At 47.1% G+C, this 27,348-nt stretch overlaps 3 protein-coding genes across 19 annotated transcripts in view; 2 read left to right on the top strand and 1 right to left on the bottom strand.

Moving 5' to 3' along the window:
• Window positions 1–27,348, bottom strand: part of LOC135241428 (peripheral plasma membrane protein CASK-like) — a 154,078-nt gene that overhangs the window by 23,606 nt on the left and 103,124 nt on the right. For 7 of the 16 annotated variants that reach the window (XM_064311834.1, XM_064311841.1, XM_064311845.1 and 4 more), the window contains exons 6-13: window positions 8,726–8,828; window positions 7,962–8,140; window positions 7,501–7,623; window positions 6,730–6,813; window positions 6,140–6,239; window positions 4,706–4,723; window positions 2,668–2,789; window positions 2,079–2,156 (exon numbers count right to left, since the gene is read on the bottom strand). In XM_064311834.1, coding sequence (XP_064167904.1) covers window positions 2,079–2,156; window positions 2,668–2,789; window positions 4,706–4,723; window positions 6,140–6,239; window positions 6,730–6,813; window positions 7,501–7,623; window positions 7,962–8,140; window positions 8,726–8,828 — 807 coding nt within the window. The remainder of the gene's footprint in view (window positions 1–2,078; window positions 2,157–2,667; window positions 2,790–4,705; window positions 4,724–6,139; window positions 6,240–6,729; window positions 6,814–7,500; window positions 7,624–7,961; window positions 8,141–8,725; window positions 8,829–27,348) is intronic. The other 9 variants (XM_064311847.1, XM_064311833.1, XM_064311844.1 and 6 more) reach the window with 3 other exon arrangements.
• On the top strand, window positions 9,043–12,144 carry LOC135241430 (probable G-protein coupled receptor 34). Its single transcript, XM_064311858.1, has 2 exons — window positions 9,043–9,826; window positions 10,582–12,144. Exon 2 carries the CDS (start codon window positions 10,630–10,632, stop codon window positions 11,761–11,763), a length of 1,134 nt encoding a protein of 377 aa, XP_064167928.1. The 5' UTR covers window positions 9,043–9,826; window positions 10,582–10,629; the 3' UTR covers window positions 11,764–12,144.
• LOC135241431 (probable G-protein coupled receptor 82) lies at window positions 13,696–17,827 on the top strand. 2 transcript variants are annotated; one of them, XR_010325994.1, is made up of 3 exons: window positions 13,696–13,862; window positions 16,271–17,600; window positions 17,632–17,827. XR_010325994.1 is itself a non-coding variant. In XM_064311859.1 (2 exons), the coding sequence occupies exon 2, from the start codon at window positions 16,275–16,277 to the stop codon at window positions 17,400–17,402; it is 1,128 nt and encodes a 375-aa protein (XP_064167929.1). In that variant the 5' UTR covers window positions 13,696–13,862; window positions 16,271–16,274; the 3' UTR covers window positions 17,403–17,827. The 2 variants fall into 2 exon arrangements, 1 of the variants encoding a protein (XP_064167929.1); XM_064311859.1 differs by having other exon boundaries at window positions 16,271–17,827.

The raw sequence follows: 27,348 nt of genomic DNA, 5'->3' as shown, positions 1-27,348 counted from the left end.
GGAACCCTTCAAGGGATTTCCAACGGCGAGCCTTCATAGCCCGACTGCTAAACAGCTCAGTGTGAAAACAGGTCTTCTGCAAAAAAAAAAAAAAAAAAAAAAAAAAAAAAAAGGTAATTATGTCAAACTAATGATTAATCACGCGCTTCTCCGTGGAACTCATTTGCACGCTCAGGAGAGCCACGTGCACTGCGGCAAACCAAAAGCGAAAAAGACACGCAAATTTGGAGGAAGCGTGCGATGTGTCGATGATGAGTGGTAGCGAAAGGTTTCTTGTATGGGGGGGTGGGGGGGGAGGCTTGACAAAGTCATGGAGCTGGAAGGTGAAAAAGTACAGAAAGTCTGTTCCCACACTGTGTTCTTCAACACTTCTGGAAATGTTTACAAAACAATTGTTTTGACTGACTGCTTTCCGCTAATGAGCCACGTCGGTGGCTGAACAGTTCCTGCACAGAACTATGGACAACAGTTCAGTGCATAAACGGCACCTTTAGATTACAGCACTTCTCGTCTGCACTGAGCTAAAAGTGTTAGCAGTGGTTTTTCTGTATTTACTGCTGGCCTTCATAACCAGTCAGTAAATTACTGTACTGTACTAAAAATGTATTCTGGATAAGAGAACTGTTACTGTAACTATGGGCTCCATAAAGTAGAAATACTTCTGGGGGAAAAAAAAAAAAACGTCACCACCGTTATCTATTGGCTGACCACAAGACAGCAGGGTACTGCTGATTGGTTGTCTTATAAGAGGCCACTGGCCAAAAGCTAGCGTGGTCACACTGCGGAGCAGATATACAGAGAGAAAGCCGCAAGCTAAAAGCTGCCAGCAGTTCACACATTACATTACATAGCGTTGCATTACATTACAGCCATTTACAGTAGGAAACGCTCTTGCCTCAAGCGGCTTCCACAGCTTTTGCAAAGCCCATTTATACTTATTACACAACCGGATACACACTGAAATGATAAGTGTCTGGGAATAGAACCTGCAACCTTTCAGTCACATAGACAGCTCCTTAACCATTTATACCGCACCGCGAGGGAGTGCAGTCGCAGCAAAGTGCAGTGCATGGCGTGAGAGCAGGACAGCGTCTCTCAAGACCACAGAACATTTTCACCATCACTACCAACAGGAAAATAAGGAACCTCAAAGGACTAAATAGCCTGTTTCTGTCACCACGAATCGCTAAGCTTTTAACGAACACTCTTGAGCCTGGCTGCCGAATGCAATGGTCTGAGAATCCCTGAAAGACATGAAGACGGCTTTTTCCATTTCCAGCTTCACACACAGTTAATCGCACAGACCAGCCCGCCAGGACCTGATGAAAAGGACCCAACGATATAAAATGGAACGGATCAAAGATAATCCTCTGAAAAACATTTTTTAAGTATTGGGGTAGCTTTCAGGGGAAAAATCACAAATATATGATTAGAGGATGGGGTGCTCAAAGCGGGCACTGTGATAGACGGCCCTCACTGACCCAACAGGGCGGGGTCCTCAGGGGACGGGGCGCTCAAAGCGGGCACTGTGACAGACGGCCCTCACTGACCCAACAGGGCGGGGTCCTCAGGGGACGGGGCGCTCAAAGCGTGCACTGTGATAGACGGCCCTCACTGACCCAACAGGGCGGGGTCCTCAGGGGACGGGGCGCTCAAAGCGGGCACTGTGATAGACGCCCTCACTGACCCAACAGGCGGGGTCCTCAGGGGACGGGGCACTCAAAGCGGGCACTGTGATAGACGGCCCTCACTGACCCAACAGGGCGGGGTCCTCAGGGGAGCGGGCACTGTGATAGACGGCCCTCACTGACCCAACAGGGCGGGGTCCTCAGGGACGGGCGCTCAAAGCGGGCACTGTGACAGACGGCCCTCATGACCCAACAGGGGGGTCCTCAGGGGACGGGGCGCTCAAAGCGGGCACTGTGATAGACGGCCCTCACTGACCCAACAGGGCGGGGTCCTCAGGGGACGGGGCGCTCAAAGCGGGCACTGTGATAGACGGCCCTCACTGACCCAACAGGGCGGGGTCCTCAGGGGACGGGGCGCTCAAAGCGGGCACTGTGATAGACGGCACTCACCTCTTTGGCTCTCTGCACAGCGTCGCTCGGGGGGTTCCTGATTTGCGGGGAGGACTTGGTGTTGATCTTGTCGTACAGCTGCGACAGGCCAGGGGGACACACAGGGCCGAAAGACAGGCAGACAGACACACACAAGCGTAAACTCTCTCCGTATCAGATGCACTCTCTCTGTGCTCTACACAAGAAGAGTTTTTCCATCATCGTGGTTGAATTGTGTGATTTGTAAATGGTGTCAATAAATTACAGGCTCCTCCAGTTGTTCAGAAAGTTGACAGACACTTCTCTGGAAACATAAGCTCAGACTCAATTTCCAGAGAAGCTTATATCTCACACTTAGCAGTATTACAGTATGCCCACATACTGTAGAGTGCTTGTGCGTGTGTCTGTGTGTGTGTTGGTGTTTGTGTGTGTGTGAGAGAGAGAGAGAATGTGTATGTGTGTGTGTGTGTGTGTGTGTGTGTGCGCATGTCAGTGTGTGTCGGGTGTGTGTTGGTGTTTGTGTTTGTGCATGCGTGTTAGTGTACATGTGTGTGTGTGTGTATGTGTGTACACGTGTGTGTGCGTATGTGCCTGCTATGTGCCCACTCACGTCCAGCAGGGTGTGGAGGTGCTGGTCCTGGAAGACGCTGTGCAGGAAGTCCAGGTCCTTCTCACTGCAGTCAGTCAGGGCGTGGATCTCCTCCAGACTGTCCAGCACCTGCGAGACTGCCCCTACATCCGGACACACACGCAAGTACACACACACACACACACACACACACACACACACACACACACACACACACACACACACACACACACACACACACACACAGCGTTCAGATCAGCGACTACTTGCTCAGCGCAGTCACACTGAATCTCACAGGACTGCAATCCTGACCGCAAACCAGCACTGTGGTTTCCTTAGCGATGAGGGTAGGATTGTACAGAGAAGGTGAATTCCATTTCTGAGGACCCGATGAGGTTCAGACCTAGCTCAGGAGGTAAGACCGATAGCTCAGGAGGGGCGACGTAGCTCAGGAGGTAAGAGAGGTTGTCTGGCAGTCGGAGGGTTGCCGGTTCAAACCCCGCCCGGGGCGTGTCGAAGTGTCCTTGAGCAAGACACCTAACCCCTAACCCCTAACTGCTCTGGCGAATGAGAGGCATCAATTGTAAAGCGCTTTGGATAAAAGCGCTATATAAATGCAGTCCATTTACCATTTACCATTACCTCAATTCCAGTAGAAGACGAGGCATAAGTTACAGTAGTTAAGGAGGCATAAATCCAGTTGCTAAGCCAGATGGACCTAGAGTACAACATAAATGAGCATTTTAAATTCAATATGTAATCATTCCTGTAGTAGGTTGGATTAGATACCGGTCATAATAAAGGTCAACAGAAAAACATATTAGCTAAATACAGCCGGTCATCTTCAAGCAATATGCAGAGCAAACATCTTTCTCTTCTTACTCCCACATACTTTCTTCAACCATAGTTTTGTGGAAATAACAAATCTATGGTAGCTTCAAAGCCAAGCCAAAGAGTGTATGTGGCAACTCGTTCAGTCATAGTTTTTTATTGATATCGATAAGGTAAAATAAACATGCATAATGTTCACTGAGGATGAGAATGGCTTCAGGAAAAATGAGCTACAGTGTTTTAACATTGCCTTCCAGGTTACCAAACAGCAAGAAGACTAACATGAGTGGGGAAAAAAACATAGCAAGGGTATCAGATGGTTAAATAAAGCAAAAGATAAACATGAAATGAAAGGCAGGCACTGATCACTTCAGTTTGCACTGCACCACTGGAAGGGGATTTGTATCCCAGTCCAGGTTTGTGCAAGACCACACCTGTCCCAGTGACAATGGTTACCCCTGCACGTGTGTGGGTGCCACAGACACAGAACGGACTCGACCGCACACATCTGGAATGTGACCACACCGTAGTCAGGACGAGCACAGAACGGATGACGAAGGTCCGGGACGATCGCCGGACGGCAGTCTTATTGTTACTTATTGTAATTTGTATTTTCGTCCTACAAATTGGAGCTTGTTCTTGCCCCTAGTTTGACTTGGCATACGTTAGGGTCAGAATAATGTTCACTGCGTGAACTGAACTGTGTTCTTGGCTATAAAGGACTGTACAAAATGAGTATTGTACCTTATTGGACCTGTGTTTTGTAGTCGTTCCAATGACCAGGATATGCACTTTTGTACATCGCTTTGAATAAAAGTGTCCGCTAAATAAACGTAATGTAATGTGTAAACCACACAGCATGACTGCATCTGTGTTCTCTGAATGCTTCTAGGTTTTCTTTGGTGGCACCAAACGCTCACCCCCCCCCCCCACAATCTACTGTCTTCGGTCATCCGGCGACTGAAGGGAATCGCCTCTATCTTTGACGGAGTGTGCGTGCTTGGTGGCGACACAAGCCTACTACAGGTCTTTGGTAAGCACACCTCGACTAGAGGGACCCAACAACATGCCACTGTTGCTATTGGTTCCATTGGAGTATGACATCACAGAGTGCACAAAGGCAATGTTAAAGATGTGATTGGTTGATGTGAATGGGGGAGGAGTTGGAGGCGTTTAAGAAATGGCACACGATAAATTTCAAACCCAACAGCAACACTGGGATACCTACTTTCTGCAGCTAGCAGTCCTAGAAGGAGGGCAGCATTTGGACAAACAACAAATATTACACATATAATAAATGACGACTTAGCAGGCACCAAGACAAGAAAAGCTTCAGAAAGTCCATTAAGAAAACATGCTAAAAGTAGGCATTATTCTTACAATAAATAAATGGGTTGACTGCAGTAAAACTTTAAATTTCTTTTTTTTTTCCTGATCGAATTCCTTGTGCCAAGATTAGATTTAATCATATAAATGATAGCTGTGTTTTCAGCACCTTTGCTGCTGGATGTCCACAAACAAAATAACAACAGGGAATATAAACCTTGAGAAGGACAGTGTGCGTTTGACTATGTTTATATAATTGATTAAATCCCATGCAACCAGACTCCAAGAAGAAATTCAATGTGCATATTTACAGCACAAACAATGAGACCTTATTTGCCCGGAAAAGGCTTTGAAAAACACCAATGGATAAATAAATACCACTGGTGCTGACTACACTGAAACTACGGCGATTTTAGGGAACCTGCCGTCTCGGAGGTGGAAGTGGTGTAACCCAGATTCACTCAATTAAGGTTTAGGATCACTACAAGTGCTTGTAGTTGGTCCAGTCAGACATGCAATCAAATAATTCAGGCACTACCTGCACCGACAGTTTCTGGTTTGCACTAATTTAAGGCCTACAAAAAACCTGCTGGATTTCTAGGACCAGAGTGGGGTAGCACTGAGTAGTCTTGGCATAGTGCGCAGAAATTATTATGGTCCTTGTAAACCTGGATTTGATTTTGATGGTTCATACGAAAGTTAAATCGGATCATTAGAAAGGTCAAGCCAGCCACAGGAAAGATACAGGTCACATGTTTACCAGCCACAGAGCAGCGCTCTGATAAAATACAGGTCACATCTTTGATCAGCAAAGGGATTAGTACCCAGTACTTCTCAGAACAGGATAGTCAAACTCCAGTCCAGGAGGGCTGCAGTGTCAGGTGCAATGCCTGTTTTCGTTCACGTTATCAGCACGAGTCATTAATTTAAGTCACTGGTTGGCTAAACAGTCCACACGCCAAGTCCAAGGCCTTTCATTGGCTGCTGACTGAAAGGAAACGACAAATACCTGCAGGTTCTGCGGCCCTCCAGGCCTGGAGTTAGACACCCCCTGCCTTCGAGTGAAAAGGAGGAAGTGTGATTTTTTTTGCCTCAGACAGCGGAGGGCTTGCTCAAGAGGCCCAGAGCACTTCTGTTTTTCCAGCGGGGAGCTATAAAAAGACTAACTGGTGACCCGTCCCCTTGAACCTTAACACATGGAAGTCTGTGAGCACTACCAAGCGTTGCAAAACAGACGTTTCCTACCGCTTCGCACGCACGCCTGCGACAAGGCCAGAGGGGGCGACAGCGGCAACAGCAGCCGCGTTCAGACAGCAGACAGAGGTGCTGCGCTTACCTGAGGAGGTGGGGTCTTCAGAGAAGTCCGGGAGCTCCTCGGGGGGGTCACCATAAAACGAGTTGAACTTGTGGCTGGAGACGGCAGCTAGCACAGCCCCCTAAAAAAAAAAAAAAAAAATAAGCTGACTATTCACCCCCCCCCCCTCTTTAGGCCCTATGTAGAGAGCTAATTTTTATTGGAATGGTACGAACCAATAACCATTCCTACTCAGAGCAGGAAAAAGGGGGGGTTTCCTAAATCTAAATCACACAAGACAGATGTCATCAGAGCAAGCGCCCAGCCAATCAACACAAGTTAGCAGAGCACAATCTCCAGTACACATGGGCTAGGATTCCGAGCCTTAGTTCCCAGATCCACAGGACAGAATGGAGGACAGAGTCGGTCAGGACAGCACTACACACTGAGTGTCACCCTGTAGAATTTCTTTATTAAAGGAATGCATTCTCCTTGAAGGAGATCTACACATGACCACCAGTCCTAACCGTTGTGATGAGGCTAGGGCTAACTGCAAGTGAACAGACAGTTGGAAGGCTATGGGGCACTCCTGTGAACTACAAAATAACTTGCAGGACCAATGCATTCCTCACCTTAAGCTTCCTCCGGGCATTGAACTTCCTCAGTTGCTCGACTGTCTCTGGGAGGTGGATCTTGTAGGCGTATCGGTCCCTCTCCTAAACAGGACAGCATACACACATCAGCCCACAACAGGAACACAGGAACAATGGAAGGTCTGCTCTGGAGGACAATGCGACTTTTACTTCCTGACTGCACCTGCACAGGACAAATACCAAATACCATGCTGGAGGGTAAGTAAGAAAATTAGCATATTTGGTTTTACCTTAGTTACACTTTTAAACTGGTTACAACTTTTTCATCATAAGCTACATGCGTAGACTTGGCCGCAGTTTGCATTTATGCTATAATGCAAGGCAGGCAGCAACAACCAGTTTTTATTCATATTTAAGGCATTTAGCACTCAGCACCATAGTCAGAAAAACATCCATCCATTCCTTATCTAACCCGCTTGTTCCGGGTGGAAGTCATGGGGGGGGGGGGGGGGGGGGGGCATTCACTCACATACTCTTACCGCCAGTTAGCCGAACCTGCATGTCTTTGGTCTGCGGGAGGAAACCGAAGTAACCTGAGGAAACCCACGAGGACATGGGGAGAACACGCAAAAGCTCCACACTAAAAAAAAAAAAGGTCCCAGCTGGGATTCGAACCTAGCGGACCTTCTTGCCGTGAGGATCTATACCCACTGCACCTGGCACTGAGCCCGGAGCTTCCAAATCGCGAATGCAGAGCAGTGCACCCCCCCCCCCCCCATGAGCCTCGAACCCACAGAGGGGCGCTCGCACCTTGAGCCAGGGGTGGTTGAGGGCCTCGTAGACGGTGATCCGCTCGGCGGGGTCCAGCATCAGCATGCGCCGCACCAGGTCCTTGGCGCTCTCCGAGATGTGGCTCCACTGGCGCGGGTTCATCTGAGGGCACAGACAGCCGCGCCGCGCTTTGAGATTGGTGTAGCGCCGCTGGGACCCGGAGCCACCGTGGGGTGGGGTGGGGTTCTGACCCGCGGCATGCCGCCCTGCTGCCCTGCCCCACACACGCCGTCCACTCACCCCAGAGCCAATCGAGCGAATCGTCTCCGTACGAATCCAGCCAATCAAATTACACGTCGTCATATTTTTAAAACCAAAGGGCCCGTGACAGACAGACAGACGTGACCGCACGCCCCAGGGGGGAGAGGCCGAGAGTGGGAGGCAGGGCGAGCGGTTCAGCAGCCCCACGGTTCGGCAGGGGCGTTATGTAAATAAACTACTACCTTGTATCGCCCCTTAATTATGGCCTCGAAGAGCCTCTCCTTGGTGCCGTAGAAGGGCAGGCAGCCGCTCAGCAGGATGAAGAGGATGACCCCGCAGCCCCACACGTCCACGGGCTTCCCGTACGGCTCCCTCTTCACCACCTCCGGGGCCATGAAGTGCGGCGTCCCCACTCGGCCTGCAGGGGGCAAGCGCGTTCGCGAAAAAACACAGACACGGTCCATTTCCACATCAGAAGTCATGCAAGTACACGGAAATGCATGCATATTCTCAAAACTCAAAAACCACCAAGGCACGTCAAAAGAAAAAAAAAAAAAAAAAAAAAAAAAAAAAACACAAACACCACGCCTGATTTCCTGATTTCAAGTAAACTAAAAGAGGAAGGGGGGATAGTGACACTTAGTAACAAAAGATATTAACATTTCATTCATACACACACACACACATACATATGTATGTATGTATATACAGTACATATTAAGCCACTGACGTACTGGGTGTGAAGAGTTTAAGTTGACATGCAACAGATGTGGATAATTGCAAAAAATAGTGCAGCACACACATGCCAAACACTTAAATGATAGAACACATCAGGATAATAACAATTATTACAGAATTTTTTTTAATGCAGCACACAATTGCACTGTATTGTAGTTAGACCATCGGTAATGTGGGGGGCCTGTTTTGGAAACCCATTTTGCCCAGACGGAGGGATGGATTGAGCGTGAACACACTACCGCAGTTCCCAGCATGCCGTGCATACCTCCAGCCACAAGACCAGACTCTCCCAGCTGGATGGCCACGCCGAACCCCCCCAGCTTCACAGGAGCGGAGTTCTCTTTAGATGCCAGGAGTACACAGTGAGGCTGAGAGAGAAAGGGGGGGGGGGAGAGAGAGAGAGAAAGAGAGAGGGGGGGAGGGGGGGACAAAGAGAGAGGAAGGGGGGACAAAAGAGAGAGGGAGGGGGAGGGGGGCAGAGAGAGTGAGAGAGGGGGAGGGAGAGAAGAGAGAAAACGAGAAAGAGATAGAGATATAGATAAAAAGAGAGAGAGAGTGGGGTAGAGATATGGTTAAAGACAGACAGAGATGTTAGCACTAATATCATCACTCAAAACCCACAGGGTGGACCAAATCACACACTGGCTTGCAGACCCCGCCAACATGTGCATACGCATCCTACAACAACATCGCATAGTAGGGGTCTTCAACTACCGCTCTACAGAGCTAATGTACAACTGTTTTGCAGAGTTATTTGTGGCAGCTTCTTTGTGCACTTCCACTTCAAAGTTCCTCAAAGCCCAGGGCTGCTCTGCAAACAGCCAGTCAACATTCAGGATCCTCACATCATTCCGTTTCATCACTTCAGCTCAGCTGTGGCACCAGAACACCGGGCAATTAATTCTAATGTGACTTTCAGTCATCAGTAATGTGAGCAGCTGTTTTGGAAAGTATCAGAAGGGAAGATAAGACCTCTGCCTCAGTGATCTGACAAGAAAGAGGAGTGTGGTTTTTATAAAATGCGGTCAATGCTTTTCCTTCCTCCTTTTAACGCCACATCGGCACTTTTTTGTCTGTCCTGTTGAATGTGCAGCCGAGGGCCACACGCAGATGTGTGCAGAAACGGGGGGGAGAGAGGTTCCTCACACGCTCACGGACGCAAACCTGGAGGGAGACGCCATTCGGACCACAAGCTGAACGAAGGCTAGTTCAGGTCACCTCGGTTCATCTCTACAGCGTGCGAGAAAAGCTACAGCGTTGGCTCTGCAAACAGGCTACGCGCGCTAGTGCGTTCGGTCGACCCGAACGCTCGATTCTCTGCGGCCGTGGAGTCGAAATGCAGTCTCGCATTGAAAGAAGCCCGCGGGTGAGTTACAGCACTTTACTGCGTGTTCGTGTCTGTGGGGGGCTGGTTGAGGATACGGGAAAATATGAAAAACCCTTTTACTGGTGTAGGGTGATGTGTGCTTTAGTTCACAGTGAAAAGCAAGAGATTTAAAGATGCAAAGATATGCAGGAATAGGATGAATAAACAACTGCCGATTAGTAAAAACTGATCCAATCATAAAGTCTAGAATGACCACAGTTTTCTACTGAATCACAGACCTTAGGATGAGGATGAGCATTACAAAACAGGCCGCCAGCCACAGGTCCATGGGGGAATCAGTAGGGGCAGAGGGTCAAGCTATAGCCCAGTTATAAATCTAATAGTCTTGCACAAGAACCAGTATATTCAAGTGTATAAAATTCAGGAGAAGCATTACATTACATTACAGGCCTTTGGCAGACGCTCTTATCCAGAGCGACGTACAACAAAGTGTATAACCATAACCAGGAACAAGTATGACGAAAACCCTAGAGAGAAGTACCGGTCCAAGTGCAGGGAACAACCGCATAGTTCAACTTGGACCCTGAAGGTTAAACTGATTAACACTAACACCATGAGAACAGCAACAATGCAGTGGAAAAAATACAAGCAGTAGTTAAGACAGTTAATGCACCTAAGTCACCTACGAAACAGCTGCCTAGTTACAACCCTAAGCTTACAGTCAATGCAGATGCATCATGCAACTTGCCAATTAAAGTGAAGTGTTACAAGAATATTTTTATATTCTTCTTCAGAATGACTGAAGATCTCCATAATTTGAAAGAAGCAACATACAAAGCACAATGACAAGCCTCTACTCCACAAGTTTCTCCAGCGCGTCCTACGTTGTCACATTAAACGCCACACTGGCCACCACCCAAGGCCACAAACTTCCGGCAGGTGACAACCAAACCTGCAGGATGGATGAAACCTCCCTGAGGATACCCCTGATCTTGTTCTACTCCGTGTTCTTCGCGTTCGGACTGGTGGGGAACGTCCTCTCTCTCTACGTCTTCCTGTTCGTCCACACCAAGAAGAACTCCGTGCGCGTCTTCCTCATCAACATCGCCGTGGCCGACCTGATCCTCATCGCGTGCCTGCCCTTCCGCGTGCTCTACCACAGCCAGCACAACCACTGGACGCTGGGCCCCGTCTTCTGCAAGGTGGTGGGCAACATCTTCTACATGAACATGTACGTCAGCATCACCTTGCTGGGCCTGATCAGCGTAGACCGCTACATGAAGATCCAGCGGGGGGTCAGGTCCAGGATGCAGAAGAGCAGGTGGAGCATCCTCGCCTGCTCTGTAATCTGGGCCTTCTCCCTCACCGCCATCGTCCCCATGATCGCCCTCTCCGAGGGCAACGAGGAGCGCGGCAAGTGCTTCCAATACAGGCAGAGGCTGGGGGCCAAAGGCAAGGCCTACTTCAATTTCTTCATGGTGGCAGTCTTCTGGTTAGTGTTCGTCTGTCTCATCGTCTCCTACGGCAAGATCGCCCAGAATCTACTCGCGGCCTCCAGGAACAAACCGGACCTTCCCAACGCGCTCCGATACAGCAGGACGGCCAAGAAGTCCTTCTTTGTCCTCTTCATCTTCACCGTCTGCTTCGTCCCCTACCACACCTTCCGCATCTTCTACGTCCACACGCAGATCAGCGAGACGCCCTGCTCCTGGAGGAGGGTGGCGGACAAGACCAACGAGGTGGCGCTGCTCTTCTCCACCTTCAACAGCTGCCTGGACCCGGTCCTGTACTTCCTGCTCTCCGGCTCCGTCCGCAAGGCCACCATGCGCATAGCGGGCAACCTCCTCCACCTGCAGGACAGCACCGGCAACAGCTCCACCGCCGAGTTCCACAGGACCCAGACGCTCTCCACCCCGCGGCCCAGCCTGAGCACGATCAACACCCTACGCGTCCAGCCCCCGTCGGGACAAGACTGAGCTGTCTGCCACCGTTTCCTCCGCACGGCACCCCAGGGGCAAAAGCAGCTCTGGGGTCATGCTGTACATAACAATATGGATTTCACTTTTGAAGGACAGATTTCCAAGGAAACATAATAGAACACACAGGCCAGCTGGGGCCTAACCCTAATATTGCCTGCCTTTTGTGCGGTTGGAATAATGAGCTTTAGAAGGTACTTGCTGTCTGAGTGACCGTACAGTGGCAGTACTGTAAGGCAAATTATGACCGGCTGAGAGGAATGAGGTGATATAATAAATACTGAACTTCCCGGTGAGCTTCAACTGTGTAAACAACCAACTGGATCCAGTAAAAGAGCCAATTTGTAGCCAAATGCAGAATAAAACATCTACATAATGGGATATTCGATGTCACTGAATTTGTTTTACTTAAAACCAATGGCAATCAGACACAAAAGAAAGTATATATCCACAGATATATTTAGACTCATATATTCATACACACACACAGTAATTTCAATATAACACTACAGTCAAAGAGAGAGACAGCAGCAAGATCCTGTAATAGCTACAAGCTCAGTGCAGCAGCGCCACAACAATACAGGCCGCAACCAGTCCAAATACACAGCATTATCTAACAAATATCTTGAAGGTACAGAGCGCTCTCGTCTGAGGGAAACGTGGAACTGCAGACAAGGAGAGGAAGTAACCCTCCCGAGAGCCCATGACAAAAAACTGCAGCAACGTAGCAGTGCACTTTAGCCCGGTGCATCTCACACAGGAAACACAGGCCTGCTACAGGCAACAGTGCAGAGAAATGTTCACGAATCTGGGCTTCAATAATCATCTCAACCCAAGTTTGACAAATACAACGCTTTAAGAAATTTAAACGTACTGTAGTATCAGTAAAATACATGGCTGTAAAATGGAAAATATAAAAAAGTGAACAGTTACAGCATGACAATCATGCTTATACAGCACATGCAAAGCATGGAAGCCTCTGAACACAAAAAAAAGGTACAAGTAAAAACCACATATGCCCTGAAAAGTTTGACTTCACAACGCTCTCCCTTCTGAAGTCAAGAACCCTGAATAAAGTCCACAACTTGAATGAACTCAACAATGTCCATTCCACTCATGAGTGTGCTGCAAGTATGACAAAATTAATTTTAAAAATGGGTGTAATAACACTATTGATTTTGTGAGCACAAACCCTCCAGCGTCAGTGATTGACAGGTGGAACGGTCACAGGCTGCAAGGGACTACTCCTGCCACTAGAGGCTGTGATGATCACATTAAACATATTTCTGCTCACAGAAATAGTTAAGCAAGGGTAAAAATGAGAAGGAATCGGAAGTTACAATCCAATATCCACTCCTGCACCACTCCTAATTGTCACACATCCCTTCATCAATTTGCAATTTTGCAATAGTCCAACCTGGAACGCCCACGCATCCATCAATAACACACCACCTCTAACACTATTCAAATATCACCTGAAACAAGTTATTAACTGCCTACACACCTATAATCACCATTTTAAAAACATTTTGTTACTTTTAAAACATTTTAATCAACAGAATTTTTATGCATCGTTTCCTCACCACTTTATAGAATAGTTTTACAGAACTACTTTCCTACTCGTCTTTATATTGTTAGTAATGTGTAATATAAATGAATAAGGGAAGGAACTGGGTAAGCTCTCACAGGCTTCTTGCCTACTCTGCACTGTCCCTGTTATGCGTTTTCACTTTGTTGTTGTAGGTTTTTTTATTTTTTTAAATTTTTTTTAGGTGTGCAAATAAATAAACAAACAAGTGTAGACAACCAGCGAACAGGTAAATAGTACAGCCAGGATAGTGAAATCAAAAAAAAAAAAAAAAGAGAGATCCAACCTCCTCTGGACAGCATTTCCTCCTTCTCCGCCCCTCCCCTCCCCTTCCAATACATCAGAGAAGCCACCAAAGGCAGAGCAAAGTACGCAACAAAGCGGGCACCCACACACCCGTACACTGTACACTCGTACAGTGAAAACGCGTGGGTGGGCACACGACGCGTTGCCGCACGCGCACAAACACACAACGTATTATTACAGCTCAACACTGCCAACTGAAACAAAGGTAAGGTTGCCGTTCATTATATGGCATGTTTGTTGTCGTTACACGTCTTATAAGAACTTAATATGTATGTGCCGATATGTATTGAGAATGTTGTGTGTGTGCATATGCTCTACTTACAGTATGCATGTATGTGAATATGTACTGTATGTGCATATGCTTGTATGAATGAGCATGGAGTGTATATACTGAATGCATGTATGTGTGTATACATATGTACACATGCACCTGTATGTATGCATATTTGCCTACAGTATAACATTTTTGGAATTGTACACAATTTTCTATGACAGACGATGTACGTTTTCTGCATGTTTTATTTGAAATGAACAACTGTGTTAAATACACAGTTAAATACCATAACCTGTGGATGCACACTGTGAATGTAAGGATGTAAAAGGGCCCGTGGAAGAGAATAGTGGTCTTGAGGCAATCTAGGCTGAGCAAGAGCATTGGCAGATGACTTTATAAATCATGGTATAATAAGTCAATGGTTTATTATTATATTAATATTGATTATATATTACTGTATTAATTAAAAACTATTTCCCTTTCTACAAACCCTAAATCGCATTCTAAATCCAAGGACCACAGAATCATTACGTACTGTTTCATGACCCGGTGCCTCGCAAGAAAATGACACGGACCATTATGTAGAACAGAAACTGCACTTCATGAATACTGTATTTGAATCAAATATGGCTTTCTTTCAAGCATAATGTTTCGTGCATTGAGGACACTGTGGCTGTGTTTTGTCTTAGTGGCAGGCACGCAACACATCCAGCTTCCTCTTCACTGCTGAAAATGTCTGCTCTTGTTTTAACAATACACTTACAAAATTTCAACTCATGATTACTTCAAATGTGGAGCGATCAATCAAATACAAATACATCTTAATTTTCATACGCGTCTATCTGAGTCCCTCAAAATTCCACATTTAAAAATGTCCTGTGACAATCAAAACTGAAACGGTGCATCCTACAACTGCTTTTAGAGGACCTGCAATTAACATAATCTTCACAGCAGTACAATCTGATTACATAATGAGTTCAGTCTGCATTCTATTCAATGCTTCCTCCCTCCTTGTTTTCCCCCAATTTGGAATGTTCAATGACGTGCACTTTATTTCTGCGATTCTATCAGTTCAGGTGAGCACATGCATGGTCCTTCTGCAGAAACAGGTGACATTACATTACATTACATTACAGGCATTTAGCAGATGCTCTTATCCAGAGCGACTTACACAACTTTTACATTGTATCCATTTAAACAGCTGGATATATACAGAAGCAATAACGGCTAAGTACCTTGCTCAAGGGTACAACGGCAGTGTCCTTACCTGGGAATCGAACCTGCGACCTTTCGGTTACAAGCCCAGTTCCTTACCCACTGTGCTACACTCCGTCAGTACGTCCTACGGTGACGTGAGGCACCCGCTTCCTCTCAGGCCGCAGTCCGCAACGGCAGCTCATGCACCAGATGGCAGTGCATGCAAACCACCGGCGATGAGTCACGCATAACTGGCCGAAAGAATAGACGCTACGGGCATTCATGCACTGCAGCGGTGGCACTGCCAGTCACTTCTCAGCACTGGATCTGACACCAGACGAAGGTGCCGATCCACACACCGGAACAGTGCCTTTACAGGCTAAGGCATGATGCAGCAGCAGCAGCAGCCCCACGTCTGCATTTTAACCCTTTGAAGAGTGGGTTTTTTTAAAATGTTTTTTTCAAAATTCCAAGTCAGTTGATTTCAGTTACCAAAAGTGCTTGTTACATCAGCATTAGAATGTTCATTTAAGAGCATTCCAATCACATATTTGTGCTCTCACACCTTGAGGGGTTAAAAATTTAATCAGAATGTAAACATATTATTTTACAAAGAGGAAATTAAAATATACCCACCGTTTTTTTTACAAGCAATGCAAGAAACATTAACTTAGCCGCAGGGCTCGAAAGACTTGTCTTTTGCATTATAGTAACTAAAAAATTATAATTACGATTGAAATGCTACAAGAGAGGCTTGCATAACCAAGTAAAAATGATCACTGCCTTGTTCATTTTAAAATATCTTTCATTTATATCATTGGAGATAAAGAAAAAGTAGTTCTCTTTCATTGTATTTCTGTACTTCAAGTATTTCTGCGGTCACCTTCGACGACTGTGCGCCTGTGCGCCTCCAAACCCAATTCCTGTTTTTGACAGACTTTATTTTGTGACTGCTGTGCCAATATTAAGGCACTGTGCTGAGCCACAGAGGAGTCTATGTAGGGGGAAACGCTGTGATGCTCATGCTTCGGGCACTTATAACCTGTCGCACAGTTCCTACAAGCTGGTTCCGATGGCAGATGATGATTGTCAGAGCCCTGGTTGAAAGAAGTCACTAGCGGGCGATCTCTTCTCATTGGCAGATCCATGGAGAACATGTCCACGTCACCTGAGGTGACGGAAAGTTCCTCCGGGCGATCCTCCCCCCTGTGCCCGTCCAACGCCACCCACCTGGTCCTGCCCGTCCTCTGCGGCCTCATGTTCTGCACGGGCATCCCGGGGAACCTCCTGTCCCTCTGGGTCTTCGCCGAGAAGATACCCTCCAAGACGCCCACGCACGTCTACCTGATCAACCTCAGCGCGTCCAACCTGCTGCTGTGCGCCACCCTGCCCATGCTGGCGGCCTACTTCGCGGTGGGCGACGCCTGGCGCGCCCAGCAGCTGCTCTGCCGGGTCGCCGTGGGCGGCGTGACGCCCGTCCTGCACATCAACATCTACGTGGGCGTGCTCATCCTCACCTGGATCGCCCTCAGCCGCCTGGCGGCCCTCACCCAGCAGAGCCACGCGGGGCGGCCCAGCACCTGCACCCGGATACTGCCCCCCGCGTTCTTCCGCAAGCTGCGGGAGGTGCGCTTCGCCCAGGCCACGTGCCTGGCCATCTGGGCCTTCGTGTTGGCCTGCGTGCTCCCCGTGGTGGGCATCTACTCGGCGATAGAGGCCGGGGGGCCGGGGAACGGCAGCGGGCAGCCGTGCTACAGCGTGGCGGTGGAGGTCGGCGGGAACGTCTCCCAGATGACCTCGGTGGGCGCCATCCTGCTCTTCTGCCTCTGCTTCCTGCTGGTGCTGGCCTCGTACGTCTCCGTCAACCGGCACATAAGCAGGGCCCGGCGGAACACGGCGGTGCCGGACCACCACCGGGTCTACGGCAGGGTGTTCCGGAACATCGTGGTCATCCAGCTGGTGCTGGCGGTCTGCCTGCTGCCGCACCACGTCTTCAAGGCCGTCTTCATCGGCCTGGCCCAGCGCTGGGGCCCCCGCCAGCCCGCCGGGGCCGGCTGCCACCAGCTGTCGCGGCTCGTGGAGGTGAAGAACGCCCTGCTCTTGCTCGCCGCGTTCCGGAGCGCGGCCGACCCCATCACGTACTTCCTGCTGGACAACACGTTTCGCCGGCACGTGCTCGAATTTCTGAGCCTGAGCTCCAGCAAACAAAGCAGCCAGACCACGGGGTCCAGAGTGGACCAAGAACGCACCAACTCGAAGGCCACAAAACTGTAGCAAGAGGTGGACAAAGACTGACGTCAGCAAGGCCTTCGCAGTTCAATAAGAAGCCTCATTTCAGGTATATAAATAGGTGGAGCCCACCTCCAAAGACACAGAGGCGACATCAGACTGCACACCCAGCCACAGCAAAGCTCCAGGAAATCCCCTCGGTTAACTGTATTTAATGCGAGTTTTTCCTTTTGTCACACATTTGTGACACATTGAAGGGTGTATGTTAGATGAGGAACGGTTGGTGTATGTGTTTGAAGGGGAATGTTTGTAGTGTGTTTGATGCGGAATGGTCACAATAACAAGCAGATTCAGGAATGGTTTGCATCTAAATGCTTGGTATTTTTTAAGCTCGGACTGCACTTTTATTTATTGAACTGTCCTTGTATTCGTTTTACCCTGAATAAACACCCTTGTGTTATTTTCACATATGTATGTTTTCATCTATTTTTTAATTTCTTCGTATTTAACCATCATCTTTTTTCATCTTGCAAATAATTGCAGTGCTATTATTACATATGGCCAATAAAATTTGAACTTGAACTTGAACATGAACGCCAATTCGAGTTTCAGCTAGAATTCTATAACACAGAATAGAATCTTCCTATTCTGAGAATCTTTTCCCCGTCAACACAAACAGAGGAGTGTGACGTCAGCAGAAGCGGTGCATTGTGACATCAGACGCCTTGCTGTGATTAGATTATCTTCACGTTCCACAGGAGTCATGCGCTGAAGATTTCTGAAGCTGCAGGGGCACAGCCGCTGGGCATCGCTTCAGCACTAGAGAGACACCCCCACCCCAACCCCCGCTCCCTCATTCTATCCTGGACAAGAGCTGTGGATGACTGCGGATGCTTGACAGGGCTCTCGAAGCTACGCAGTCCAGTCTTGTGCAGTGACTGGAAAGAAATACTTTTTCTGCGAGTTTTGTGACTGACACGATGGATATATCGAGTTGGCTTCCAGGCATAACTGGTCTGTTATTTTCCACAAATGCACTCTGTTGTCAGAGAGCCTGAGCGTTTCCCCACGGGTCTTAGAACTGCAGACCGGTTTGCCAAAAATCAACATCTGATACACACAAAATCAATGAAATAGTCCTATGAAACAGTCAAACACAAATGGGGGGTTGTCAATTCCCAAGTCAGTTTGCCCTGGTAGCAGAGAGGGCTTCCCTGTGACTGCAGTGAGTGCTTTTTGCATACACTGTAGCAGTTACAATTTAAAACAAAACATTGATTGGACACACTGAAAAGCCTTAATTACTTATACTAATCTTTCAATTTTAGTGCTCAGAAAAAGGTGAGAGAAATGCAAAAAGTAAACAAATCACAATAAATGTGGGTCACACAATCCAAACCTCCTCAATGTTGTCCTGTAGATACTAGATTAAGAAATGATTTCGCTAGGAAAGAGAACAACCAGTATGTTAGAGCCTACAACTTAAAATACTAACTGATGCCAGTTGTGTGCTGCGTAAATTGGAAACATTTGCTAAATTGCTGCAGGTAATGTTTAACTGAAGGTGACATGTACATGTTTATAATATATACTTGTGTGTGGAAAGAGAATTTAGTACACAAGAGCACAAGGACGCAGAAGAACCCTTTATTTAGACTTCTGAAGGCGTTGGGCTGCCAGAACATCACTTAATGTTTTCATGATGGCTTGCTGCAAGTCTCTTTCCAGACTAAACACAACATGTTTATGTTTGCTATCCGGACGCAGATTATTAGCCTTTTAATTGCGCTCATTTCGCTCAATTGTTCGGCCCCATTAAGTGTGCAAACTCAGTGGCTGGGGTGGGGGGGGGATGCCCGAAAGGCGAATTTAACAGTTTTTATACGTTCAAGTGAGGTCAGACACCAGATGACCAGGGCAACACAACGTCTCGGCAGAGATACCATTATAAAATGGGTTTGCAGAGAAGGATTTACTACAGAGAGGGCCTCTGGTATCGGAGGCCATTTTTTTTCTCGGGGTGAAGGTATTCTTCTTGTCTAAATATGAACAGCTGTCATTGTCTCCAAGGGAAAGAGTCTGAATCATCACTGAGAATACCGCAGAGTGTGGCCTCTACCTGGCGGCAGACATGACACCCAGACACTGACGCCAGAAGCCAGACTTAGAAAGGGACGTGTCGCTAAAATAGCCACAAATCAGTTTCCTCGCGTGTCCCTTTTTAGCGTGTCTCCTGTTTGCTTTTTTGAGAATGAAGCCGCGAGCCCTTCGTGGCCCCTATGTGCCTTGGCGTGTCCCCGGCAGGCTGGAACAGCCGAACGTGACACTGCCTACCGTGAAAACAAGCACGTAAACAAGCCCATTCCTCAGAGTCTCCCAGGGCACCGTTCAGCCTTCCCAGTGTTCAAATGCAAAATGTGACATTTTTCCCATATTCAGGGATGACAAAGAGAGCTGTTGTCTGAGAGCTGATAAGATGAACGCGCAGCTTCTCAGGCTATCGCTCGCTTTGCCTGTTCGAGGACAGGATGCCATTTAGCATGGCACGCTCTCTGTGACATTATTCCAAATGCAATGCTTGTATTACATGACAGTCTGACAGAGAGGATGGATTGATCTTATTTCAGAAGGAAATACTTCCACGCACCATCACGTTTATTCACTGTCAGTAGTTCACTTCCTGCACTAGATTCCATTGTCAAAATAGTACGCCAAAACTGCCCCTTGTGTGACTGCTCCTCATAAAACCGATGTGTTCCAGGTTCTACACTGACCCCGCAAGCATTTTACATAAAAGGGAGCATTACTGGTCGTCTGAACTGAAAAAAAAGTTTAGAAGTTTTTTTTTAACTGATTTTAAAAAAGAAAAATTCTGCCCACTGTTTTTAGAGCTTTGGAGGCACTAGCAGTGCTACAAGACTCCTTGGGAAAATAAATAAAAATGCATTTCAACCGCATTTATCAAATAAATAAGGGGTTTGGTTTCCTACTGCCGTCAGTTTTTGAGCCGAGTAGCCAGGTGTGTCGTGCTTTAGACCTCCAAATATGACTCATCACACCGGTTCACCTTCCTGGGAAAAACACTTGACAGCAGCAATACATTTACACTCATTATTTTCCAGGTAACAGCCCTTGCAGGTACTGTAGGAACATTACATATCAGAGCATTGCCTAGAAAACAGCAGGATTACAGTTTTACTCTCTCTACTTCAGCTCAGAAAACAGGTATTCACGGGGGAAAAAAACAACAGCATGATTACTGCGCGTCACAACCTAGCCAGGGGCAATGTCATTCTGGAACAATCTGTTGCCGCCAGAACAGTTCTACCTGCTTTCTATGCCCTGATGTTTGCCGTGTGCCTTGGGAATAGGGGTGGGGGGGGGGGTGGTTTGGGGTGACGCTGTATATCTGAGTATTTGGGCATGCTCCTCCGTCGCTCTGGCGTCAGACGTCCTTTCCTGACGAGGGGCGCCTGTGGATCCCAATCAGCCCCGGGCAGGCGGGCGGGCGGGCAGGGCCTTTTCCGGGCTCGTTCCGAGAGGAGCGGCCAGGTCGTGCGGTCGATTCCGTCTGCGTCTTCACCGTCTCGAGCGCTCGGTCCAGGGCCGGTTCCGCCCGCCCGTCTGGCCGGTGAGGAGCCCCTTTCACCTCTGAGGCTAGGAGCGTCCTTCTCTGCCCGGCGGCGGCCTGCGGGAGCCTGGACTCGCTCGGCTATCCGCTGATGGATAAGGGCTTCCAGGAAGCTCGCCTGCACTAGGGCTGGGCAATATATCGATATTATATCGATATCGTGATATGCGACTGTTACATATCGTCTGGGATTTTGTATATTGCAATATCGTGATATGGCATAAGTGTTGTCCGTTCCTGGTTTTAAAGGCAGCATTACAGTAAAGTGATGTCATTTTCTGAACTTACCTGACTGTTCTAGCTGTTCAATTATTTGCCTTTACCCACTTAGTTATTACATAGGCATTACTGATGATTATTTATCAAAAATCTCATTGTGTAATTTTGTGAAAGTACCAATAGTCATCCCCACAATATCATCACAATATCGATATGGAGGTATTTGGTCAAAAATATCGTGATATTCGATTTTGTCCATATCGCCCAGCCCTAGCCTGCACTCTCTTCTGCAAGCCACCACCCCTGCGTCTGTGTCCAGCTCTACAGGACTGAGGTCTAACAAAAACAACCCAGCGACCCAACACACTTACTCCAGTGAGGCAGGATGCCAGGGACACAGTGACAAACAACAGCAGTTTATTTAAACTCCTAAGGGGCACACTTCTGAAAAAAACTCAGAACACAGAATTCAATTCTGCGTTAAGCGAGACGCATCAGTAAAGCAAGAGGAACAAAAACAAAAACAGGAACTCTCTGTATTATCATGCTGAACAGCGCTTCGCTCCACCAGCAGTGCAGGAGCATCTCCTCTCTCTCTCTCTCTCTCTCTCTCTCTCTCTCTCTCTCTCTCTCTCTCTCTCTCTCTCTCTCTCAAACTGAAATTCAAATAAGCCTTATTGGCAGGAAGTACATATATATATATATATACATATTGCCAAAGCGTAGCTACAACAAACAATAAACACATGAACAGAGCACAAATGTGTGTGTGTGCGTGGTATCTGTGTATGTTAGCAGGTGTAACGTCAAGTGTAAATCTGGTGAAACAGTGAATATAAAATTTAACAATAACAAAGAAAACTATACAAAAATTTATTTTAAAAAAAAAGAAAAGATTTTATATAATGGCACAGCATAGTAGCTCTGTCAGTCCATCCTAGGTCTGTGCATGGTAGAGAAAAAAGCAAACTCTAAAAGCTAAAAATCCATTGCATGGTTAAAGACGCTCCTCCATGAGGAAAAATAATCATCAACATTGTACTGTGTCATCTTGGTTTTATTTCCTTTGATGGTGCAGTGATATTCAAAGGTATACTCTGAGTGTAATTTTGCCTGATCAAAAACAAGCTCCACCTAGAAGCAGTATTTATATCAGGCAAAAAATATTTCCTTTTTGACAGCATGTTTAAATCAGCGGTGCAGAACTGTGAAAGCCTTAACTTCACAAGATCTCTGAAGATAAAGATCTTACGCTTGCAGTGTCCTTAAAAGTCCTGCACTGCAGTATTCTAGTGGCAGTTTAATCTTCGTTTAATACAGGCAATTTTTTCTGGAGTCACAAGCGAGTAAAACAGGTGGGGGGTTACCCCAGGAAGTATCCAACACCAGTATAAAGGTTTGTAGTGGACTGAACAATGCAGTAAAATCTGACGGGTGTTTTTCCAAAGGCCCGGCCCAAGTGTACCCAAAACCTCTCCAAATGGCACCAAACCTCTCCAAATTGGAATATTGTGTGTATATTTTTCCCCCAGCCATATTCCACTTCCAGAAGCTAATTCTATTGAGGGAGGTTCCCTCCGGAACCCCACAAAACAAATATTCTTTAGTTACCCATTCTTTCTTTTTGGCCAAGCCCTGTATCTCAGTCAAAATGGGGATTTCGGCTATGTCAATACCGTTAATATCATTGGCAGTTTTTGGGACTTGTTGCGGACAGTTACTGGATTATAAAATAGAATAATCACCAACGCGGGGTGCCACTTCCAGCCCTCTTTCAGGAGGGGGACCGCCTCGTTACTTCTTCTGTTATCTCCAGTGGGGTTACCGATCGAGACGGGGTTTTCTGCATCAAAGTGCGAAGAGTATACGATTTAAAACGGTATACGGGTTATAGCGCTTCACCTTGAATCAATGCCCAATAAAAGCAATAATTTTATACAATGCTATTTTAGATGCTGGTGTCCAATTTCACAGCCATTGGGCTATAAGGGATTAAACTATTTATTTATTTTTCAGCACTTAAAGAATAAGTACAATCTGAACAACAAAGACAACCAAGAAGGAAAGTGTACACCAAAAAGAGGGGGTTCCTAAAACATTAAAAAAAAAAAAAAAAAGTTACAAGGTGGTTCCTCATAAAATAACCACATCACAAGTAAAGCTTATGAATAAGGCTGACGGCTTCACCTGGCCACCATTCTTTGTTATTATCAAAGAGATGATCCGTTGCAACCGGACAACTCCTCTCAGCCTTCCACTATACCTTCTTTAAGTGTCATTCCCAAAAAGCAGCAGAGCGGAATTCTAAAACAAGATACATGCACGCGACTGTGACTTTCATGACTCTCAAAACACTCCTGCTCGAAAGATCACGCCAATTAAGTAGCCAAATAAGCATGTTGGATCACATGCAACGGCATCTGCGAAAGCCACAAGCCCCTTCACCCCCCGCCCGCACACCCCCCACCCCCCCCACCCCCCCCCAGAACAAGTGCATAAAGCTGCATTGTTTTAGTTTCTCACGGTCTGATGGTTCTGCTAAAACACTGACGCCGTGCATATCCACCATCAGTGCTGCAAAGAGCGAGCTGTGGTCAGGAAAGCGCTTCCATTTCTAGCTGTAGTTATGCTTAAGAGGTCACAACGTGCTATATATACACAGTATATATCCGGTCATCCTGAGCCTCGTGTTTTTTGAGCTGTGTGAGTGTGTGTGTCTGGGTGTGTGTGAGAGTGTGTCTGTGTGTGTGTGTGTGTGTGCTTCCCTGTGTATCTGTGTGTGTATGTCTGTATGCATTTTTCTGTGTGTGTGTCTGTGTCTGTGTGTCTGTGTGTGCGCATGCATTTGAATGCGCGTGTGTCTGTGTTTATGCTCGTACGATTTCCTTTTCGATTTCCTTTTTTGGCAGAACAGAAGTGAATATAATGGAGGCAGAACTGAGAACGTACTGGTGGTGACTCCTCTGCTTCCTGTCCTGGTCTGACTCATCAGCACGGTTAAGATCAGGTGTACATTTACCTCCAAAAAATCACCCGCACAAGCGTCTGCCTACGTAGGGCAGTAACTGCATACCGCTGAACACAAATGCTATCAGCTCATTTACTCAGGTGCGTTTACGAAGTGTGCACAACTGATTTAACTCAAGAGGGTGACTTAAACTTCAGCCATAAGTGCAAACAAGAGTCAGTCAACTCTTGCCATTCAAAGAACTGTTGTTTTGTTTTTTTACAAACAAACTTTAAATTCAGACCACATATTAATCTGTAATTATCCAATCCAAGGAGTTAAATTGTATCTGTCACATTATTTCTCACTCATCCCCAGAGACACAGTTCACTGCACAGGAGCTGCAGATGAAATGTAGGAGGACGCCCCGTATTTGCATTTGGGCGTACAGCGTTTTGAAGTGGTGAATGTGGAAGGACGGGAACCTTAAAACCTGCCGTTTAAGGAGGCATTTAAGGACTGGACACTGGACTGAAGAAAAGCATTCTGAACTCAGGTTTTTTTGGGGCTTGGGGGATAACACTCTTCCCCCCCCCCGCCACCCCCCCCCCCTCTCAGCAGGGCAAAGATCATCGTCTTGTTTGGCAATCGCTGATGTACACACAGGAAGGGGGCCGTGGTTTCGGACCACGTAGTTTACAACGGTTCCTGTGTGACAGCGAAGCTGAACTAACACACTTAACACACATTTTAAATGTGGTTAAGCGAGGCACGATTTTCGACAAAACAAAACTTTTAATTTGATCTCAGGAGCGTATTAGAGTGCATTTAATAGACATGCGATATGGACTTCGGTGGCACAGAAACATAGAACACCGGAGCCTAGGGAGGGAAGCTGGCTGCAATAGAGCTCCTGAATCCATAACTCTTTTTTTTTTTCCCCGAGACGCAGGACGGCGGCTTCTCGGTCTTCGTTAACGGAGCGCTGAGAGCCGCACCTTCGAGAGCTGAGAACCAGAGCGGCAAAATTACCGCGAGGCGTTCGCAAATCTGAGACCGACAACGGTGCCGAGGCGAAAGGCACGGCGTGGCCGAGGTCAGCGGGGCAGACGCTAATTACGGGCGGCGTCGCTACGCTGAGAAGTCACGGCTCAGCGGCGTCACCGCTCCCCACACATTACATTACATTACATTACAGGCATTTAGCAGACGCTCTTATCCAGAGCGACTTACACAACTTTTACATAGCATCTACACTGTATCCCAATTATACCGCTGAATCAATGTAGAATGTGTTAGGTTACATTACATTACAGGCATTTAGCAGACGCTCTTATCCAGAGCGACTTACACAACTTTTACATAGCATCTACACTGTATCCCAATTATACCGCTGAATCAATGTAGAATGTGTTAGGTTACAGGCATTTAGCAGACTTACACAACTTTTACATAGCATTTTTTTTTTTTTTTTACATTGTATCCATTTATACAGCTGGATATATACTGAAGCAATTTCGGTTAAGTGCCTTGTTCAAGAGTACAAACGGCAGTGTCCTTACCCGGGAATCGAACCTGCGACCTTTCGGTTACAAGCCCAGTTCCTTACCCACTGTGCTACACTCCGTCCTCCTTATAAACGATCTTAAAATTAGAACAGATTCAGTTAAGACCGAAGAATACGGAGTCAACAGAATGGGGGCTAGGGCTAGGGCAATGCACGCTGCCTGGTTCAGCACACGCCCGCAGTGCGCAGTACAGCAGGTAGGAAACCGGAAACCGGGGCTCGTAGCTCAGAGGTCGCGGGCTGAATTTACGCTGGGGTGGCGCTGCCGTACCGTTAAGCAAGACACCCAACCCGGAAGCATCCAGCTGTAAAAAATGGACTTTAAAATATAATCTGCGCAGGTCAGTCCTGATTCACTGAGGTGCTGAAATGTAAGCAAAATGATAGCATGCACACAGCTGGTCCCTGTGACTGTCCAGCTGAAGCACTTGTCCTCGGTGCAGTGGTAGACCCAAAGGTCCAGGATCAAATCCAGACATTGCCATTATAAATAACTAGGGGCAGCCCTGTGGATTACAGACTACAGCGGCATCCAGGAGGAGGGAGGGTGTATGTCAGCAGTGCATTTCTCTCTGTCTGATCTCTCTGCACAGGAAGTGCATTTCTATCTGTCTGATCAGTCTGCACAGGAAGTGCATTTTTTGTCTGATCCCTCTGCACAGGAAGTGCATTTCTCTCTGTCGGATCCCTCTGCACAGGAAGTGCATTTCTCTCTGCCTGGTCCCTCTGCAAAGGAAGTGCATTTCTCTCTGTCGAATCCGTCTGCACAGGAAGTGCATTTCTCAAGCACATTGGCTTCAGGTGGTGGACCTCACCACCTGCTGGCAGCCCATATCCATGCGAGGCTGACAAATGAGAGGTCACGCAGGCCATGGAAAGCGATACACAGTCAAAGCGAAAGATTCTGGGGACACTGAAGTCACGAGTTCACAGGGAAACCAGTGACATCAGTGTCATTACCTTTTACTAGCGAGGACTGTCATTAGGTGAACAGCTAGGTGAACACAGCAGAAAATAATCAACTCCATGTAATTTTGTGATCATAAATAACTTCTGCAACGGCCTTCTCTGGAATTATGCTAGCTAGGTTTTTCAGGTACAGGGATAAGATGGCTATTCTGGAAAGAGTTGAGAACTGGATAGGCAACCGACAACTTCCTCAGTGATGGCGACTCCAACGCTGTACAGCAGAAGCATTAACAACTTACCCAGCCATAAAGGCTACCAGAGAGTGTGCCGTCATTGACTACATTCTCCAAAAGGCCCAAGGCCAGAGCCAAGATAATTCTAGCCAGGCCCAATTTGCTCTAACACAGAATGTGTGCAAACAACAAACAATCGACAGAAGTACATTTTTTGGTGCAGCCCCACCCGCCACCACACACATGGTGGAAAATTCTCAACCTGTGGGTAAAACTGATACTTCTTGTGGCCTACATTGTAGGCCTATAAGCATACTTCCTGTGAAAACTGGGGGCCAAAATGCTTATAGAGCAGGTCATTGGACATGCACTGCATTGTACAAATGACTGATGATTGGATAAAAGGCGTAGACAACCCACTGTTAATAGGAGCGGTTATTATTGTTGTATATATTTTAATACAGATTTTGATGCGATAAGTCTGA

The sequence above is a fragment of the Anguilla rostrata genome, chromosome 15, assembly GCF_018555375.3.
Source record: "Anguilla rostrata isolate EN2019 chromosome 15, ASM1855537v3, whole genome shotgun sequence".
NCBI lineage: Eukaryota > Metazoa > Chordata > Actinopteri > Anguilliformes > Anguillidae > Anguilla > Anguilla rostrata.
Note: the sequence above shows the minus strand (reverse complement) of the source record. Positions and strands in the feature narration are given on the sequence as shown.

Bases quoted from the DNA above. Each gene is read 5' to 3' on its own strand.
- LOC135241431 (XM_064311859.1), top strand. From the start codon at position 16,275: ATGGAGAACATGTCCACGTCACCTGAGGTGACGGAAAGTTCCTCCGGG.
- LOC135241430 (XM_064311858.1), top strand. From the start codon at position 10,630: ATGACAAGCCTCTACTCCACAAGTTTCTCCAGCGCGTCCTACGTTGTC.